Genomic DNA, 20,928 nt, shown 5'->3' on the forward strand with positions numbered 1-20,928 from the left:
TAAAAATATCTTTGAATGTATTTTAAATACATAAAAAGGAGAGAGATGTTATACATGAATTGTTTTCAATGGTATCCAACAATAAAGATAAGAAGAAACAGTTATGGTTCTACTATGTAAATCAGCATTTTTCTACATTGGCAAAAAGCACAACTGAACATCCCAATGGAAAGAATGACATCAGGAAGACTAGAATGGCAAAGGTAAAAATAATTTTCTATTTTCTATAACTAACACCTAATTCTTACTTTGGCTTTATATTAAGAAAATGTTTTTTGTTATTTTTATTATCGTTGTTCTTATGTGTATTTTTTAGTGATAATGATGATGTTACATATGTAACTTGCCTGGGTGAGAAATGAAAGGAACAGAACCAAAAGGATCTTCTGGAGGATGGTTATGTGGAGCAGAAAGTGGGTCTACATTCTTATCTGAGGATGCTCTCTCCTCGAGCCTGTCTGTAAAAATAAGATGAAACAAAAAATAAAATAAAATAAAAACGGTCTTTAAATTAAAAAAAAAAAATGGTAACAGTATAAATAAAATGAAACACAGCAACAGCCTTTTTGAAAAATATTAGATTCAGAGTTCATTTTTATAAGTATTAGGGGGTAAGTCCTGAGCTTAATAGATACTTGTTGCTACAAGGCAAGCTTAACAATATCCTCTCACTGCTAAATATCACAAACACAATTAACCTAATAAGTAACTTAGTTTGGTTTATGTAAATACCCAGTTGTCTTCAACTTGTAACATACTGGACCTGAACTAAAACCCAGCTTACTAAAAAGAGACACATTTGGCAGACTTCCTCCAAACATACATATGGGAAAAATATTGCAAACGGCTATTTATTCATAAGATAGGTAAATCTTATTTCTCAATAGCAATAATTTATTACATTACTGTTCATGTCTCATATTACTTTGTAGTTATTTTATCATTCACATATACACAGAAAGATACAGATATTCCTCTATTAAATTAAAAGCCTTAATGACAGAGTATATTATTTTATCCAATAGATATCTGTGATCTAGTATGTGCCAGGCACTATTCTAGGCAATGGGCAGGCAACATCAAACAAAATGAAGGGTCTTGCCTTTTTGGAGTTTATATGCTGGCATGGAAAAACAAACAAACAAAAAAAGCAATAAGCATAATGAGAAATACATAGAGCATGTTAAAAATAAAGCCGTAGAGAAAAGTGCAGTGTGGGGTAAAAAGAATTAAGGGTGTGGGCACAAGTGACAGTAATAAATAGACTCATAAGTAGCAGGTGAGAAAAGACTCGAAGGAGGCAGGGAGGGGATACCTGGGGAAGGACACACCAGACAGGGGAAACGTGAGAGCAAAGGCTCTGACTCTTGTAGGGGCAGGCTTGTCCCCTAACTCCCTAGTAGTGATTGTCTTGCCCTGCTCTTAAACTGCAGATCACAGGCACTTGATCAGCTGGGAACTTCTCAATTTTTGTAAGTTGTCTCCCTATCCTCTGATTCTTAGCAATCAAGCGTATACTATTAGGAACCCATTCTGTTTTTTCAGGCATTTTAAGCATTCCTAGGACTATACCCTTCATGTTTAAAAAACCCTATGGATAAATTCTGCGGGTCTCATTTGAGTCCTAAGACATTGCAGGGTACGCAAAGAAAATCCAAATATAATTAGACGTTCCTAAAAATGAAGTATAACTTCAGAATGAAGCAAAAAGCTCCAAGTGAAAGCACCCTAGGACAGTGCTTCTCAAATTAAAAGTGCATTCCAGTGAGCTGGGATTTATTAAAATTCAGATTCTGATTGGAGAGTTCTGGGATGGGTTCTGAGACTCTGCACTTCAACAAGCTCCCAGGTGATGCAATACTACTGGTCCAGGGAGCACACTCAGGAAGGCAAGCCCTACAGTCGACAATATCCTAACTATACTTAATTATTGCTATGGAGAATTCTTTAAATACCCTTATGAGAATGGATACAATTATCAGCTTTTATGGCTTAACTAACTCTGCAATATCCACCTGAAACTTTGGGTTGACTAAAATTTTACTTGAAATTTCACTGGTAATATAATAATAAATATTTTGTGAAGACAACAAACTGACCATTGATTTATGCACAAACAGAAGTTCCAAAACTTAAGAGTTACTTTTCAAATCCAATACTGCAGTGGATAACAATGAAAATTCTGGTACAGAAAAGAAAAGGACAAAGGAAAAGAGGAAGTGGGAAAGGACAGATGAAAGAGACTATCTCAGAGTGACAGCCACAGCATAACAATATCCAAGATCCCTCATTCTTGAAAATCAAGACAGTATATGCAAGTACTTAGGTCTAAACTAGGACCAAACTTCCTTTCTAAACCACTTGCATTGTAAGTGCTAGGATTCCTGTATAAAATGTAGTTGCCTGGGCCTTACCACAAACCTAATGAATCAGATTATCTGAGCAGGAGTTTGAGAATCTACACTTTAATGTGCTCTCCAGGTTTATAAACCAGTACTGTACCAATGGTTCCCAGCACATAAAAATGCAAAGTTACCACTAAGGTTCTTTGAATCCTCATGCACTGGTATATTATCTCCATCAATCTATGGCAAATTCACATAAATGTATAAACAGCACCATGTAGTTATGACAAGAGTACAAACATTATCGTGTAGGGATAAACCAGCATTTTTTATACAGTGAGTCTCATAGTTTAAAATATGGAGACACTCTTATATGCAAAGTTCATTTATCCAATTATTTCAAAACAGAAATCAGAATAAATTCACTATAAAATGAATCATGTTCTCACTGTTCCATAAAACACAGAATCAATTTTTCCATGGAGGACTTTTTTTTTTTTAAATCATTTAAATTTCTGAAGTTCACTGGATAGGGGCACCTGGGTGGCTCAGTCAGTTAAGTGTTCGACTCTTGATTTCAGCTCAGGTCATGATCTTGTGGTTCGTGAGACTGGGGCCCACATCAGGCTCTGTGCTGACAGAGCACAGCCTACTTGGGATTCTCTCCCTCTCTCTCTCTGCCCCTTCCGTGCTCACACATTCTCTCTTTCTCTCAAAATAAACATTAAAATATTAATTAAAAAAAAAAGTTCACAGAATAATCTAGATCTCAGGGTACAAAATACAAATAAATACATATATTAATTTTTTTAATTATTAATTACCTATAATTAAAAGCTAATGAAAAGGTATACAGGAATACTTTTCAAATACACAGTCACCCCTAAATGAATTTAAATCCATTTTCAAATAATTGGTGCACATTAGAGCAAAACTTGAGCTTGATTTGCCCAATATTAAGAAACTTACCTCCTCCTGCCTTCCCAAAAGAATTATGGAGGTGAATAAAGACATATCTTTTCAGGATTTTTAATTGATACAGATGGCAAAAATACAGGATTTAAAAATCCTAGAATCAAAGTATATTCCACAACATCATCAGAAAATTAATATACCCTGATAAGTTAACTCAGCAGCTTATATGGATAATGGACTGAATAGCCAAAAAGTTAATGAATAAATTTTACAAGTACAGTCTTCACCTGATACTTCTGAAACTACTCAAATATATTTGAAAAGTTCTGTTATTCTGCACTGAAGAAACAGCCATAAATGTGAATTTGCTTAAAATGGTAAGAGTTAGTATTTTACAACAAACTAATACAGATGTTTACATCTATATCCCTCCATGGCTTCGCAGGAAAAAAAGAACACATTCGGTGGAATGTGCAAAGCAGCCATAGTCTGTGGTTTCTTCTCTTCTTCCTTTTAGTTATTGTAACACGGTTTTAAACAGAAACAAACAATTGCCATCAACAAAAATAATATTCCATTAAGTATTACTTTTAATTAACATGCAGAGCTACACAACTATTTGAACAAATGCAAGTTAAAAATTTTCCCAAAGCAAACACCTGTATTCTAATTAGTGTTTAATGTATTAAATTTTATCACAGATTTCTAAAGTTTACATGCTAATCTGGATATTTTGGTACAAAAGACAAAGAAAAATACAAGTTTAAGCTTTAAAAAATGTCACTGATATCATCTTTATTCATGATGCTTAATTTTAATTTAATGTTTTGATTTTAAGTAGGAACAGACAAAAAATTCTGAACCATAAATAATATTCAGTTACACTGAAAGCAAAAGCAAGAATCTGGTCTATTTTATATGTTAAATCCCTTTGCCAACTGGTATATGGAATCAACAACTGTTTTCTTTATTGTTTTTTTTTTTTAATTTTTATTTACTTTTTGAGGGAGAGAGAGAACGAGCGAGCGAGCACGAGCAGAGGAGGGGCAGAGAGAGAGGGAGACACAGAATCTGAAGCAGGCTCCAGGCTCTGAGCTGTCAGCACAGAGCCCGACACGGGGCTCGAACTCACAGATCATGAGATCATGACCTGAGCTGAAGTCGGATGCTCAACAGACTGAGCCACCCAGGTGCCCCGACAACTGTATTCTTTAATTAAAGATCACTAAAAAAGTTTTTGTTACCAACTACTAATATTTTAGAATTCTGGTATGTCAAAATACATGATTCTTAAATCACCTTTGGATAATACACACAAGTAAAATATTTCCTAGACAGAATTATCCTTTTTTTAAAAAATAAATAACCATGTACCATCTTAAAAATAAAACCTCAGATGGCAATGTATTACTCTGAACAATCATTACACGGGCAATGCCTATATACAGGTATTCAGTTTCTCAATGGAAAGCATATCACAAACCAAATACAAATTACTTCAAAAAAAAGTCTGGAAAATAGCTGGTAAAATCTGTGCCGAGAAAAAAGGAAAATTTCCTATTTCAAATGCATCAATAATTTACTTACTATTTTAAAAAAAGTTTTTAACAACAAAGAAACCAACTAGTAATGACCAAAATTAATTAACTTTCATTACACTGTTAGCCTTCCACTGAAACTCCTAAGGTTCTGAATGAAATCTTCTATGCAGCAGGGAAATTTAGACCTTGTCAAGTGGATCAAATATTAGATACCTTATTGCTTGTGAGTGAGAGGTGCTAAAGAGGACTGAATATATTACAGTTAAGTAACACTTTGCAAAGAAATCTTTCTAAACTATATTCTATACATTAATGATTTCTTTATAAGCGTTATTAAAGATATTTCACCTTTTCTGAACACCATTATTACAACTATCAATTATTAAGGAAAAGACAGACTTTTTTCTTTTGCTGTCATGTCACTTCTGCTGTTGATGTTGTTTGTGCATAAAGTCCCTTCTAATTTGGTTTTTCTAAACCTGATAGTTTATATATAATTTTTAAATGCTGGTTAAAGGGCAATAACCTCAAGATGGAACCTATGATTTCCACTGAAGATGAGGAAAGGGAGGTAGCATTTATGGAGTGCCCAGACTCTTTCAAGACATTATTTAATTTTCCTGATAACTCTGTGAGGTAAGTATCATTATACCCAGTTTATAAACAAGGAAGTGAGACAGCAGTTATGTCCCTTTCCTGAGATTACAACCTAATTAAATGGCATTGCCAAGTATCAGAACCCTCGTATGTTTTCTGGTGCTATACGCCAATTTGAGTGTGGCAGCCCTGTGACAGTGGTTTCAATAGCTCAGGGACCATCTAGGCACTTTTCCAAATGGCAAACTTGCTCCAAAGTCTGACCTTCAGATAAAGCTCCTCCTGTACTTGCATTTGGAACTTAGTATCTTTCCATAATTAACAGGGCAGTAAAATCTAAACTCTTTGGCATACACGTGTGCACAGATACATACAAAAATTACATGTTATCTGATCTTGAAGTTTGAAAGCAAATAGCTGGTTAAGAGTTTTACATGTTAACCCCAAATTTTATGAAGTTATGTACACATGAATATACTATATGCCATTTTTCCCTAAGTGAAGTAAGTAAAATTTGGCTGTCATTACAAATTCTAAGATGCTCAGAATAACACATTTTTATAAGATAGAGAATACTCTACCCCTTCCATCCACTGATGGAAAAAAAAGGAGGAGTTTTACCCAAAGAATAGAAAATACTGATTTAGCAAACCCTTAGCTACCATCCTGGGTCAAAACACACTAAAATGAATATTTTAATTTTACCTTTTGCTTTCAAAATAACCCCATAAATTGTATTGATTTGGTTGACCCCTGGGTCTCCCTGCCACTACCCCGAAAGAAAGAGATACTTCATTTCCTTCTTTAAAACTTGTCTCTGGGGGATACTCAACATAAAGTATACTAGAAATGCCAAACAAAAACAGTCATGGTTTACAAAAACTTTTTTAATTAAAAGATGTAAGTTAGGTTTTACCAGAGTTGACAAACCTTTATTAAAGGTTCAAAACTCATTTTTATATCTGCATTAATCATCAACTTAATTTTTCATAATCATATAACCAATATGAAGAATACAAATTTAAATCCCAAACAAGTAGTCTTTCATGAATTCAGGGCATTTATAAAAATTTTACATAAAATATGTATCAGTTGGGAAGAAAGCATTTCATCTAATCAGTGTTCTCATAAAGCCAGTTACCTAAAATAAAATAGAAGCTAGGAACTAAAACTAGGGACCATTTGGATCGTCTTTTCACACGCAAAACAGGAAAACACACTTGGACAGGCGTGCGCACACACACACACACACACACACACACACACACATACACACACAGGCCTCCAAAACCTGAAAATTATCTACAGACTCTAGAGGTTAGCTTCTTGTTCCTATTTTGCAACCTTCTGAAAACATTCCACACACCCACCTTCCAAAAAACAACTTTTCTAAAATACGTGTGGTGAGGCTTGACATATATATTAGGTGATTTAAGAAAAGGTAAGGATTCCAAGTAAAAACATTGAGATATCTGATTTAAAGTGGAAAATAATTTATTTATCTTTTGCCATATCAGGACAACAAAGCAGCCCTTTTATGTCAGGACTCAATGAAAGGGCATCACAAAACATTAACATAATGTAGTAGCCCATGTTTTCTTTCAGGCACTTTCAAAGGGCATTTCAGACCCACAATATCTTCTACTGAGTGTGCAAGAAAACAGAGCTGCAAAATGATTAGTAAGCAAGATACTAATGTCTCCCTTTTCACTTGAACATTAATTTTCCATGTTTTAGAGATATTCTGAATTTAACATTCAAAGTTATGCAGTATTTAAGTGTTAGGAATCAGCATTATTATCAGCAATCTTGGATTTAATAGCTACTATCAAGCAATTGATTTCTAATGCACACAACATAGTTAGATAGTATATATAAAAGAAGATGGCCTGATTTTTGCCCTCAAATGCACAAAAAGAATTTTCTATTTACCACCTCAAAACAGTCTTTGGCCTTGCTGAATTATTATAGAGCTGTTATATTACTGTGAAGCAAAGTAAGCCTTCAAGTGTCCCTTACTTGATCTCAGAAGGTCAAATTCTCTGTCCAACAGTTCCTCTTCTGTTAACTTGGAGAAATTATCCTCTCCAAAAGGATTCCACCCTGACATATCAGGTGGGTTACTGATGTTCTTCTGACTTGTAACATTTGCAACTGCCTCTTTACCAGCAACTGACCTATAGTAATAAGTAAGAGAGGGAAAGAAGAAAAAAAAACATTAGAATTAAAAATTCTAAAGTGCCCTAGTTCATACTTTCTAAATACTTAGAAAAGCAGATCCTTTTATTATGATGGAGATGGCAGATTAAGGAGACCACCTGGGATCTGAACCACCCCCATGTGTACCCTTGGGCAGGTTCCTTAACCTCTGTCTCAGCTTCTTTATCTGTAAAACAGGAGTAACTAACTACCCCATAAGGTTACTGAGAAGATTAGTTAATACGTATAAAACAAAAAGAACGGTATCTAGAAAAAGAAATCAGCACTCAATAAATATTATGATCATCATAGCAAACAGCCCTAAAGTGACAATCAGTTGCCATGTCAAACAGTATCACTCTAAAATCACTATTGAATATGATCTTATGCCCTGGTTATGTTGAGAACACCACAGTAATTTTCCTTTTGACAAAGTCATTCTCTACACAGCTACCAAGAAAAAATGAACTGTTAGGACTGCTTAATGTATTAGCTAGAACTAGATGATGGTTGTTTTCTACTTAATAAATAACTCATGGTATTTAAAGTATCTACATAGCTGGAGCTTGGGACCACTGGTTTTATGAAAGTTATCTAATAGGCCTTTTGGCTTTTAAAAGAAGGTGAGAATGTAAAGATTTTTTAACCTGACAATCCCTTGGTACCCGTCAGTCACCCCAGCCTGGAAATATACCACAGGTACAAGGCAATGTAACAAAGTTGTCACGTCTGTTTCATAATTCAGGTCCAGATATTCTAACATTGGTAACGGAGGGAGAATCTCCATGCATTTCTAAAAAAGTACCTCAAATTTGCAAGCCTTGACTCATCTCCCTAAATACACTCTCCCCTTGGGAGCTTACTTCCACTGCCACCACTCAGATCTTGAAAAGAGAGGGCAAAAGTTGCCCATTTAGTCCCCTAGTCCAAGCCTGTACAGTATAGCTGAGCCAAGAAAGGAATGTGTAAACACTTACTGAAAGCTAAACAAAAACATAGTAATTTACCAACAAGTAGATAGTCTTTTTTAGTAAATATGACTTAGCTATCTTAAAATCAAATATAATTCAGTTTTGAACTCATGGTGGGAATGCATCAACTGCCAATATCTAAGCCTGCCTTCACATGACAGAATCTCATAATAATTCCAAAACTGCCTTCAAGGACTTTCAGAGCCCCTGAAACACAAATCAGAGAGGCTAGAACTCAAACAGAAATAGGCGTTCTCCCTCCTGCCTGCCAATGATCCCTTTGAGAACTTTCTGATTCCCTATCCCTATCCTCCTCTTGATGTTCTTTGGATGGTTTCATTGATTCTTCTTGGTAGACTATAAATCAATGAGGCGTGTCACCTTAAACAATGGTTTAAATAGGTGTTAAATACATCTACAAGTTCTTGGACACTCCTCCCTTCAAAGCACAGAATCGAATTACCCTGCCCTTGAATATTGGGTTAGATCTAGTGACTCAATTCCAACAATGAAATATGGCAGAGAAGGACCAGTGTGTCTTCTGAGACTACATCATAAAAGGCATCACAGGTTCTTTCTTGCCCTCTCTTTTGGACCATTTGCTCTTGAACAAACCAGAACAAATAATTCTTTATTCAAAACAGTCTTTGGCTTTGCCAAAAAGAATACTTAAGCAACCTTTTGGAAAGATCCATGTGACAGAGAACGAAGGCCTCCTGCCCTAAGCCATGTTGAGTGAGCCATCTTATGAAAAGATCCTCCAGCACCAGCCAAGCCTTCAGCAGACTGCAACTCCAGGCAAACATCTTAACTGTACCCTCATGAGAGACCCTTCCCTTGACATAAACATAGGGCTAAACCACTCCGAAATTCCTGATCTAAAGAGTGTATGAGATCATAAATGTTTATCATTGTTTTAAAACACTAAATTTGGGGGTAATTTATTATGCAGCAACAACTAATACAACAGGGCAATTTACCATAAAAAGTAAAATAATATATGTGTTGATGTTTATGTCACTATTATTTGAATACATCACCGTAACACTCTCCAATAGCCATACTAAAGATATATCAACACAATGGAAGAGTAGAAATTTTAGCAGATTAAGTGGTAAAGGAAATAATCATGCTAACCAAGATACTGACCTTTCCCTTTGTCTAAGGAACTACCCGGTTTCTTATCTTCTACTCAAACATCTCTTATACACTTAGAGCCAAACATTTAACCCAATTCTCACCTTCTACTGACCTAGTTATAAGCAGGAATATTTGCTTACAGATGACCTTTTAAATTGTTAAGATATTATACTCAACATATCTTTGGTAAAGATTGATATTAAATGGAAATATTAATGAAGTAACATTAAGGTCCCAAGTGCAACTGGATTGTTCCTCTGGGAAATTAGTGCTCATATTTGCCAAGTATGTAACTGTTTCTACCTATTTAACCATTACCTTTTCCTGCTCCAACCTCCCATCTCCCTCAATACATAATTTCACAGGAGTGGAGTTAAAACGAGTCTTACGCACTTTCACAGATATCCAATTCAATATTTCCCAAACTGGAGTATGCAGAGGATTTTGATGATAAACCAATTTTTTTTTCTAAAGTTACACAGAAATTAGGAAAAAAAAAAAAAATTCCCAAACACATCACACCTGTGATTCTATAAACAGTGTCACTGGAGATGAGATTTAAGTAGGCAACGCTATGTGAGCTACAAGTCATAGCTTTCAGCACCCTGCATGCTTACCTGGGCCTCATATCTTTAGATACTCATCGCCCTTTATAACTGATCAGTTTAGATAGTACACATGCAATGGAACACTAACAAGAACTTTCTCCTACAGATTTTCAATGCAGGACTCTATTCTCATCAGTGGCAAACCTTTGTTTCCAAAGGTTGGCAAACCTTTAGAATACAAAGTATACGTAATATATATGCTATATATACCCACACTCACACACACGATATAACTGACATTTTTTATGCGCATTAACATCAAAAGTAAAAAAAAATTAATATAAATCTCATCAGTATCTTAAACTAAACAATACTCAGGAGAATATCCTATTTTTAATAAAGAATAAAACTATTCCATTCTTATCCCTAGGGGACTTATTTTTTAGGTATATCTTTTTTGTAAATGTAACAGATTAGTACTTATGTTTCATAGATTTTAGTAGTTTTAATATGTTTAAAATGTTTAATATGATTTGTTTTAATGCTATTATTTGCAATAATGCTATTAATTTATTAGAGACAAAAGTGGTATGTGGTTAAATCAAAAAACTGTAACCAGAGTAGGCAAATAACAAATGGTTTGGCAAATACCAATCTGCATCTTTAAACCAGCCTCTGATCTTATGCCCTGCTCTGCATACTTGTCCTAATTCATGCACCTCAATTTTTAATTTAGGAAAACACTTCAATAAATCCATTTGTTCTCTCTCCCTCTCTCTCTCCCTCTTTCTCTCCTTCTCTCTCTCTCTCTCTCTCTCTCTCTCTCTCTCTCTCACACACACACACACACACACACACACACACACACACACAGGTTGGGAGGTGTACTACAGCAAACTGTATACTTTATTCCTCTCTTGACATGCTCAGTGATATTTCTCGTGCCCAAATCCTAGCCAAAGCTTGCAGATACCTTTTCCCAGCTAATGATCATATCCTTAAATAGTATTGTAGGAGAACTTCTTTAGTGTTCCAGTAACCAAAGTTCTAACAACTACTTCCTCCTATGTATCCAGAAATACTGGGAAGTATTCATAATGGCCAAGAGATTTTTTCATTACAAAATCCTGAAGCACTCCCCAATTCAAATCTGAGTTTGAAAACATTTATATCACTGTTCTTTAGTTTACTGTAATGTTTTCAATATGAATTATCCTGGAAAAATAACTACTAACCTAACTAACAATGTATCTGAATACCAAAATGTACAAGGCTGTAGTAACAATAACCTTATACTTCTTATCTTAAAAAAGAACCAAATGACATGTTACTATTTTTTGTACCTCTTTAAATTAAACCAAATTAGGCAATCTGTGGGTAAATATTATCTAATTAATTCAAAGCAATAATATATAAGGAGAAAAAGCTAAATTAACTTGTCTACAAGAATTACTTTTTTAAAATATTAAAGTAGCTTGTCAGGGTTTTGTTTCTATTTACATTACAAAGAATGCCTTAACATACAAGCCCCTAATTTCCTTAGCTGCTGGATATTGCCTAAGCCTTACCTTGCAAATAGCAATCAGCAGACTTAACTAATGGAAATGCAAGGAAGGATGGGGATGCACAGGGACAGAAAGAGAGGACGTGTAAGACAAAAAGGGGGACTTTACAGAGACATGGACTCTGGAGTACTTCAGGAGCCACATAGTGACTCCACTCCACATGTACACCCACTTCCACAATAATTTCTTTTGCATTCACCGGGAAAAACACTTGCCTATTGGCACTGTAGGAGGAGTCCGCTATAGTTCCAACCTGAGCTGGAAGTGATGAAGTGTAGGAAACTAAGGCCGGTGAGAACTCTTGAGGGGAGGTAAGATACTCAGGAGACGCCTGTTGCTGAGGCTGCTGATGCTGAGCTAGCATTTGTTGCTGCAAGAAAGCCTGCTGGTACTGCTGCATCTGAAACAAGAAACGCCTGTTACACAAAACAGCACTTGCTCCAGGTCACTAAAGCACAGTCAGCATCGCACCTAGTTACTCTGCTCCTTCCTTTTCACGTTGGCAACAAAATCAGAAGCCTGAAAAACAATTTATATATGAAGGAGCAGCTTGCTACTGGAATACCTCAGCAAGATAAAATAAGTCTATTTAAGAAGCTGTTTAACTACATGTATTATGGTGACTATTTTGCAAAATATACAAATATCAGGTCATTACATTTACCCCCGAAACTAATATAATGTTATGTCAATTATACCTCAATTAAAAAAAAAAAAAAAAAAAAAAGCTGTAAAGCCTAGCTCTCTTGGCAGGATTCAAATTCCTCATTTGAATAGTTTAAGAAAAAGACAATGGAGTAGCTTACAGTCACTAGAACAGCAGTTGCTATAAAAAATAAAAAAAAAAAAGTCACACTATTCTCTGAAGTAAATGCAATTTTCCTTTGGGTTTCTTTGTTTATTCAACAGATACGTGCCAAATGAAAGAGACATATGACAAAAGATCATGGGAAACAGATCATTTCCTTTATACCATGAGATAAGAGAAAAATACCATCAGTCAGTTACAACGTGCCAAATTCAGGTGCTACAGTTCAAACCAATGTAAAACTGCTTTGGAACACATGAATGGCTTTGTTGAAACTGTGTTGGGCACTTGGGTGGTTCAGTCAGTTAAGGGTCCGACTCTTGATTTCAGCACAGGTCACAATCTCACTGTTCATGAGATCGAGCCCTGTGCCAGGAGAGCCTGCTTGAGATTCTTTTTCTCCCTCTCTCTCTGCTCCTCCCCCCGCAAAAATAAACTTAAAAATAAAAAAATAAAACTAAAAAAAAAAAAATGTGTTCATTAACCTACTTGGGTTAATTTTGAATAATTAAATTCTGAATAATACCATTTATACTGTGAATTCCAACACTGGAATGTATTCTCAGAAATTTCTACAAATTATGTAACATTTACCATTGCAGGATACTGTGATGCAGAAGGTTGCGGCTGATACACTGAATGCATTAAAAACTGTTGCTGAAGGATCTGTTGCTGCTGCATTGCATGTTGATACTACAATGAAAAAACAAAGAAACTCATCAATATTACTTGTGCATTTTTTGTGCCATAGTTGTTTTTTTTTGTTTTGTTTTGCTTTTTTTTTTTTAGTACTGATCTTAACATCATAACTATGGGTACTAGTGGTCCAAATGCCAAAGTAAAATAGCTACAGTCAGTAAAGGACTATAACTTACACATGCTTATTGGAATTGGGTTTCAAAAGTATCAATGAAACATAACAGATTCAACTAAAACTATTCCCAGCACAGTTTAAGGATGTTTGGAAGAAAACCAAACCCAAACACATTTACTAATTAATGAAAACCCTAGTTTGTGTCCATGACCCATTATAGTAAATTCCTAATCTCCTCCATCTTCCCTTCAATGATATCTTCTGGCCATCCAATGGCACCGTCTACTTAACTATGTTCCGCTCTGGGTCTATCAGTCAAGACCAGAAGATGAGACATCCATGAGAAGTGCCATGCGTTTAATAGGCTCAAAAACATTTCAGAAAAGATGGAAGGATGATTGTGACAAGTCATTAAATTTGAAATAGTTTAGTGAAATTAGAAATTTGTAGGTCCTAACGAGGCAAAGGGCAGAATAGAACGTAAGGTCATTTTTTCCTATGTCCCTTCCAACGCTAAATGCCACTCATACACACACACACACACACACACACACACACACACACACTCTCACCCTGGCCAAAAAAAAAAAAAAAAAAAGCAAAAAGAACAAAATCCCAAGATAATGTTACTTCTGAAAGCCTAAATTATCACCCTTCCAGTAATAACGTTATAAATCTGTTTCTCAACTCAAAATATAACCTGAAAAAGATAACATTCACCACAAACAGCCATGTTTATTCATAATGTCCAATGACTAAACATTTTTGGCTTCATAAAGCCATGATTTCAATCTATTTCAACAGAATATTCTTTTTTTAATGTTATTTTTTTAAGTTTATTTATTTTGAGACAGAGAGAGAGAACATGAGCAGGGGGACAGAGAATCCCAAGCAGGCTTCGTGCTGCCAGCGCAGAGTCCGACGCAGGGCTTAAACTCACAATCCATGAGATCAGGACCTCAGGTGAAACCCAGAGTCGGACGCTTAACTGACTGAGTCAGCCAGGTGCCTCTCAAGAGAATATTCTTAAGAATCCCACAGACTGCAACTAAAATAATCAGGAAATTGGGCAAAGTGTTCACTTGGACCCAGAACTGAAGGTGCCCAGTGTATGAAAGGGAACTCCCTGATACTCAACAGCCACATGAATTTCACAACACTACTCCCGTATCCATAGTAACCAAAGAATTACCTGTTGCATGTAGGCATCCTGAAGTAGCTGCTGCTGCTGCTGCTGCTGCTGCTGCTGCTGCTGCTGGTGAGGATGGCGATGCTGTAAATGTAGTTGCTGCAATCTCCAATCTCCCTGTTGTAGCTGCTGAAGTACTCTATGCTGTTGTGGAGGCTGCTGAGGGGGACCCTGACCCAATACAATCTCGGGGCCATTTCCAGGTCTCGGTGCTCCTAAAAAGTGGTTTCCATGTCAAACATAGGTTAACATACTCAAGACTTCAACAAAATGGCTGGATTTCTAAACACTCATTTCAGTAACATTACCAAGGCATTTATATCCTTATTTTGTAACACAGAAACTTCCATATGCATGTAGTCCAAAGGGATTATTTACTGTAATCTTAAGTACAACTCTGCCCAAGTCAACATCTTAGAAACACTTCTTTCATATCTGTCAACACACCAGCCACATCCTTTCTTTCTTGCTTCTCAATTATCACATACACTGGCATAGGTCTGTGTCTTGGCCAATATGATTCTCTCCGTCTACAATGCCACTTGCCACCCACTGCAATTCTTCTTATCCTTCAAAGTTTAGCTCAAATCTCTCTTCCTTGCTCCTTTATCTAATAGTTCCACTCAGTTTATAACATTTCATTCGGTCCTCACATATTGTTTTCATGGCTATTTCCTAACTAGGGTCCCTGGTGGATGGGATGATGACTCATTGATCTGTTAATGCCTTAAGGAATCTTTTTTATAAGAGATGCTCAATAAATACCAGCTTAGTGAATCTATTAATACTGCCTCCTAAATGGATATTTATTTATAAGCTTCATAAATTTTACCCAAGGCAAACCCTATAAATAAACTTTGGAATTATGAGAAAGAGACACACAACATCAAAAAGAAGAAATGTGATATACTATAATTTCTGTAGTCTCTTCCAATGAGTTACCATAAATTCAAATGCAGCTATATATTCCTAAGGGGGAAAAAGAGGAAGAGTGCAAGGAAGGAGAGGAAGATTCTTTTTCACCAATATCTTTAAACTTCCTAGGCCTTAAATATAACACACTTCTATGAAAATAGTTTTGTAACATTCTAATTCTCCCAATTATAAGAAAATGCATGTTGGCTGCAATTATTTTTGAATTTATAAAAATATGCAAAATAAAATTAAAACCATAATTGTACCACACAGACATAACCACCATTAATTAGCCTTTTAAGTGTATTTCTTCCCACTTAGTAGAGTACTGAAAAGTTAAGCTCCTCAGCGTTATTCGTCTTTTAGGACCTTGATGTCTAACCGTAGAACATTATGGCTGTGAGTGAAGCCCAGTCACACCAGCAATCATCATAAAATAACTCACGAGGCTCACCTTTCACCTCACAAACTGTGACTTCACGTTAGTGACAGCAAGCTAAAGGAAGTTCCCTGGTTCTCAAGCCAAGGCCACAGAGCACCAGAGAAATCATAAACATCACAGCAATCCTACATGGAAACAATGCTTTCAAGTATATCATTAAATCGTCATACTATTATTGCCCAGTTTGCAAATGATAAAACTAAGGCTTAGAGAAGTTAAGTGGAATCACCGGTAAAATTAAAGACAAACTATTAAGAAAATATTTACAATATATTTAGCAAAGAACTAATACTCAGAATATAGAAAAATCAAATCTTCAGGGCAATAAAAAAATAAATAAATAAAAGCAAAACAATCTCACAGAAAATTACAAAAGATAATCCAGGAGAAAACAAATGGCCAGTAGATTGAAACGTTGTATTAATCAGGAATATTAAAATAAAAACAAAGATATTTCACCTATAAACAGGGAAACATTCTAAAACACCAATACTATCAAGTGTTGGCAAGGATAGGAATCAAAGGACACTCACACTGTTGTTGAGTGTGAATTTTTGAAGTCTTTTTGGATGGCAATCCGACAAATTTTAAATGAGTATACCTTTTAATATCTTCCTCAGAAAAAACACTCTAACATGGAAATCAAAAGAGTCTGTTATAAGGATGTTCACCACAATACTTTTAATAACAACCAATACTGGAAATAACCTAAATGGTTTAATAAGCTATGATACATTCACACTACAGAACATCATCTACCTACTAAAATACACATGATAGATATATATGCACTGATGTGCAAAGCTCTCCTAACTGTAGGAGTTAAAAAAAAAAATCAAATTGCAGAGAACTATGTATGGTAAGAATCTACTTATGCTAAACACAACATAAATCATTTGTATCTATATATGAACATGCAAAAACATAAAAAAGGACCCTGAGAAAGCATACTAACCTATTGCTAGTTTACTCTACAGAAAAAATAATGGAGACTTTTACATTTTTCCCCGAAAACTACTGTGCTGAATATTTTAAAAGAATATATTTAAGTGTTTCTTAATATATATATATAATATATATATTATATATATATAATATATATATTCTTGTATATATATATTATATATATATACATATATATTTATATAAAATATATATATGTTATATATATATTCTTGTATAATATTTAATGGGGGGAAAGTTAAAAGATGCACATATGGGGGGGAAGGAGTATTATTTTTCCAACTTAAGCTGGAAGCATGACAAAAAGAAATGCTGTCCTGCTATAGGAGCAGGCCCGACCCTCACAGCTAGACTTGGTGTTCTCCTAATAAACAACAATTTCACAGAACACTAACATCAGACAAGGCTTCCTGTGACCATGGTAGATCAGGACAAGGGGACCGAATCCTGACAAAATCAGAAACAACCACAAAAATGACCAAACCTCTCCCTGTCCTGGTGAACAGGGCTGACTACTGCTTCTATCTAGCTGGAACTTTAGCTCCCCTCCTTCTAGAGAAGTAAGATTTATTAAGATACCTAATTACATCATACCCCCGGCTTCCTGACAGCATTCAATCCAGAGCAAAGCCCCACCTTCTTCAAGCTTCCCCCAGAATTACCTAAAACAAGCCCAAATCCTTCAGTAAGTCTTTTCAAGCTCCATCTTACTGAGACACCCCCACAGATTCCCATGATATGTGAGTAATAAACCAAATTTATTCAAATACAAGTGTGTTCTAAGTGGTCTTTGGCTGGAGGGCATTGATACATCATAGAGAAGACTAGTAGATCGCGAACCCAAAATGGTAAAAAAAACAAAAAAAAAACAAAAACACTAAATGCTTACTATGAAACAGAAACTTCCAGATAGCACACACCTTGTCATTTATTCTTTATAACAGGAAAAATAGGTATTATTCCCATTTTACAGAAGAGAACAGTGAGGCTAAGAAACAGACACAAAAGGCTTCAACTTCCCCTAATTTCTCTTTTCCATGGAACAATCCTCCATCTGAGTGACATGACAGGAGTAAGCAGCAACGTGTCAGGTAACATTAACATTATCTTCCCTGAATATACACCTAACAGTAATAGTGGTAGCTAATATTTAACATTTCGTAAGGACAGGGGATTATATTAAGCAGTTATTTAATCCTCACAGCAATCCTATCAAATAGGTACCAAAATTTTTATAACATATATTACTAAGAAATGGGAAAAACAGAACTCAAATTCAGGTTCATGAGACTCAAACTGGTGGGCTCTTAACCATTAGAGCATACCAATTGAAAACATCTTAAATGAAAACATTTTAACATTAAAACAAAATAGCTAAATCACAAAATAAAATGCAAAGCAGGGTTTTCTTAAGATGGGGCTTCAAGTTATATCCCCAGACCCATGAGAGAACAAGTTTACTAGCTAATATTAGGGATATTTTCTTGAGGAAAAAATTTCTTTAGGTACTACACTGCACCATAATGCTTTGAGGATGTTTTAGATTAGAAAAACAAATCTCAAAATCAGATGAGAAGACAGGTTTCTGTGTCGTAATGTCCACACGACCTAAGCTAGATGCCTCTGCCAAGGTTCTAGATGCAGTGGAAAGACATATAACTTTTTAAGGCTAAAGTTTCAACTTCCTCCTTTCCAATACAATACAGAATTTTCCATACTCTTAGAACTTTATTATCAACCTCAAACCCTACTAGCTGATGACTCTATGGATAAGCAAGTTGAAAGCATTTTATACCATACTTCTATATTACCAGTATGTTACTACTTTTGCCTACAACTTTAGGAAAAACTAGTTGAGTTTATCAGACATCAGTAGAAAGTTTCTTAAAGCATTAAGTTATATGCTTCACAATAGTAAGTTTGCCAATAATTTATATTCTTAGGAATATCAAGCCATAAGATTTAAGCTAACTGTAAAGGTGACAAGGTTGGCAGGGCTGCTATTACCTTTTGGTCTGTGGCCACCGAATTCACCAGGAACAGGGACTTTAACAGGTGTTGCTGAACTCTGAATGGTCAGCACACTGGGAGTGGCAGTAGTAGAGTTGGCCTTTGGTCTTTGTCTTGGTGCAATTGAGGTTTCTGTTGGTCCAATGGTATCTGTTATTCTATAACAGAAAAATACACAATTCATTCTAAATACTGGCATTATTTCTAATTTACTATTTGTCCTACAAAGCATCTATTTCAACAGATGCATTTTAATTATTACTGATGATATTAGTCCTCTCGGCCTCTTCCTGTCTCATTCCCAAGTATTAAATGTTTAATAAAGATAGGAAAGTAAACAAAATAAACCTAGCCATTTTCCTTAACTCAGTATGCTACCATTCACAGTCTGCCACTGAAGCTGGTAGATAAAGAATATAGGATTGCTCTTAAGGAAATGAAGTAACAGACACAAACATAAACCTTCTCATAAGGTTCTGGACCAAATCAAGAGCCAGCTCTGTGAACCAGTCAGAAAAATAAAAACAAGATACAAACAACAGCCTCCCTTACCTTAGGCTCTAGGCCCAAGAACAAAAAGATGGCGCTCTAGGGCATGTGAAGCAGAAAGGGGCCCAAATTTTCAGCAGGTGGAGCCATCTGCTCACATTCAACTTCTTGGATCTTTATGCTTTACTTAACAACAATGAATAGAAATCATATAAAACTCTTCCCACTAGGACTTAGTTTAGGCCACAGACACAGGAGGTCAAAGTGGTAAGCATAGGTTTGAAAACAAGAGACACTAAAAGACACAGACATTTTCTTTTCCAAAAAAAATTTTTTTAAAAGCCAGGGAAAATCTTTAACTTATATATTTATCAACTTATTTTTTTCTATAAATTCAGTACAAAACTTCAAGTACTTTTTAATAGAGTTATTGATTTACTTTTCAACATGATTGACATAAAATCTCTTCACCAAGTTCCCTGAGCACATTTTCAAATGATTTGGTACTTAAAAGTTTGCATACATGATTTATCAAATATGTATCTGCTGCATGCATTTGGAGAAAGTCCTATGTACAATAACTGTACATCTACAGTTCTTTCTTATATCTGTATGTGCCACAAGAGGGAGCCCTCTCAACGATCTTTCTAAAAAGAAGTGAATTTGAATCAAAAGATTGTGGAAAATAGTAGAAATACATTATATGTGTGTTGTTTTCTAAAAATAACATTTATGTTTTAGATGGGATGGGTTATGGTACAAGTTACAGGAAAACTGAACTAAAAGGCAATAAAGTTTTATATATATGTGTATATACACATATATGTGTATATGTATGTATATACACATATATATGTGTATATACATATATATTTTATATATATGTATATACACATATATATAAAACCAGTTATATCTCATTTTAATGATAATCAAGTATTTATTGAGTTCAATTTACGGATACGGCACTAAAACCAATGCTGAACTCTCTAAATTCAAGTAATCTGGGGACTGTATATTCTACACTATCTTTCTATCTGTCTATCCATTCTTTATTAAGATAGTAGAGGCCAGGCCTTACCCTGCCGTGTTCCTGTTAGAAACTGCTCTATAGAGATTCACAACATACATGAGCATAGCAAACTTCCAAAAAGCAAATTAAAAGGTCTGCAGATTTTAGTCTACTGCTGCCTAATTTTACCCATGTACCAACATCTATCGTACGATTACTGCTATCCAGCAAACATGGCACAATACCCAGTCTTCAAAGAATTTACAGTATACCTAGGAAGATATGACACATGTTCATCAACATACAGTAAAATAGAAGTCAGTAAATATAATTAGTGCCAAGCTAGTATTGTCAAGAGTTTCACAGAGGAATAATTCCACCTTTTTACCTAATTTGCCTAGAAAGGCTTCAGGTAGGCACTGGAGAATAAAAAATAAATATGCTTTCATTAGACAGTGAAAAAGA

At 35.2% G+C, this 20,928-nt stretch overlaps 1 protein-coding gene across 4 annotated transcripts in view; it reads right to left on the bottom strand.

Moving 5' to 3' along the window:
• Window positions 1–20,928, bottom strand: part of BMP2K (BMP2 inducible kinase) — a 129,215-nt gene that overhangs the window by 19,000 nt on the left and 89,287 nt on the right. For 3 of the 4 annotated variants that reach the window (XM_042936111.1, XM_042936109.1, XM_042936108.1), the window contains 6 exons: window positions 18,960–19,120; window positions 14,636–14,847; window positions 13,224–13,322; window positions 12,037–12,221; window positions 7,418–7,575; window positions 348–458 (listed from right to left, as the gene is read on the bottom strand). In XM_042936111.1, coding sequence (XP_042792045.1) covers window positions 348–458; window positions 7,418–7,575; window positions 12,037–12,221; window positions 13,224–13,322; window positions 14,636–14,847; window positions 18,960–19,120 — 926 coding nt within the window. The remainder of the gene's footprint in view (window positions 1–347; window positions 459–7,417; window positions 7,576–12,036; window positions 12,222–13,223; window positions 13,323–14,635; window positions 14,848–18,959; window positions 19,121–20,928) is intronic. The other variant, XM_042936110.1, reaches the window with a different exon arrangement.

Source organism: Panthera leo, chromosome B1, assembly GCF_018350215.1.
Source record: "Panthera leo isolate Ple1 chromosome B1, P.leo_Ple1_pat1.1, whole genome shotgun sequence".
In the NCBI taxonomy this organism is placed as follows: Eukaryota; Metazoa; Chordata; class Mammalia; order Carnivora; family Felidae; genus Panthera; species Panthera leo.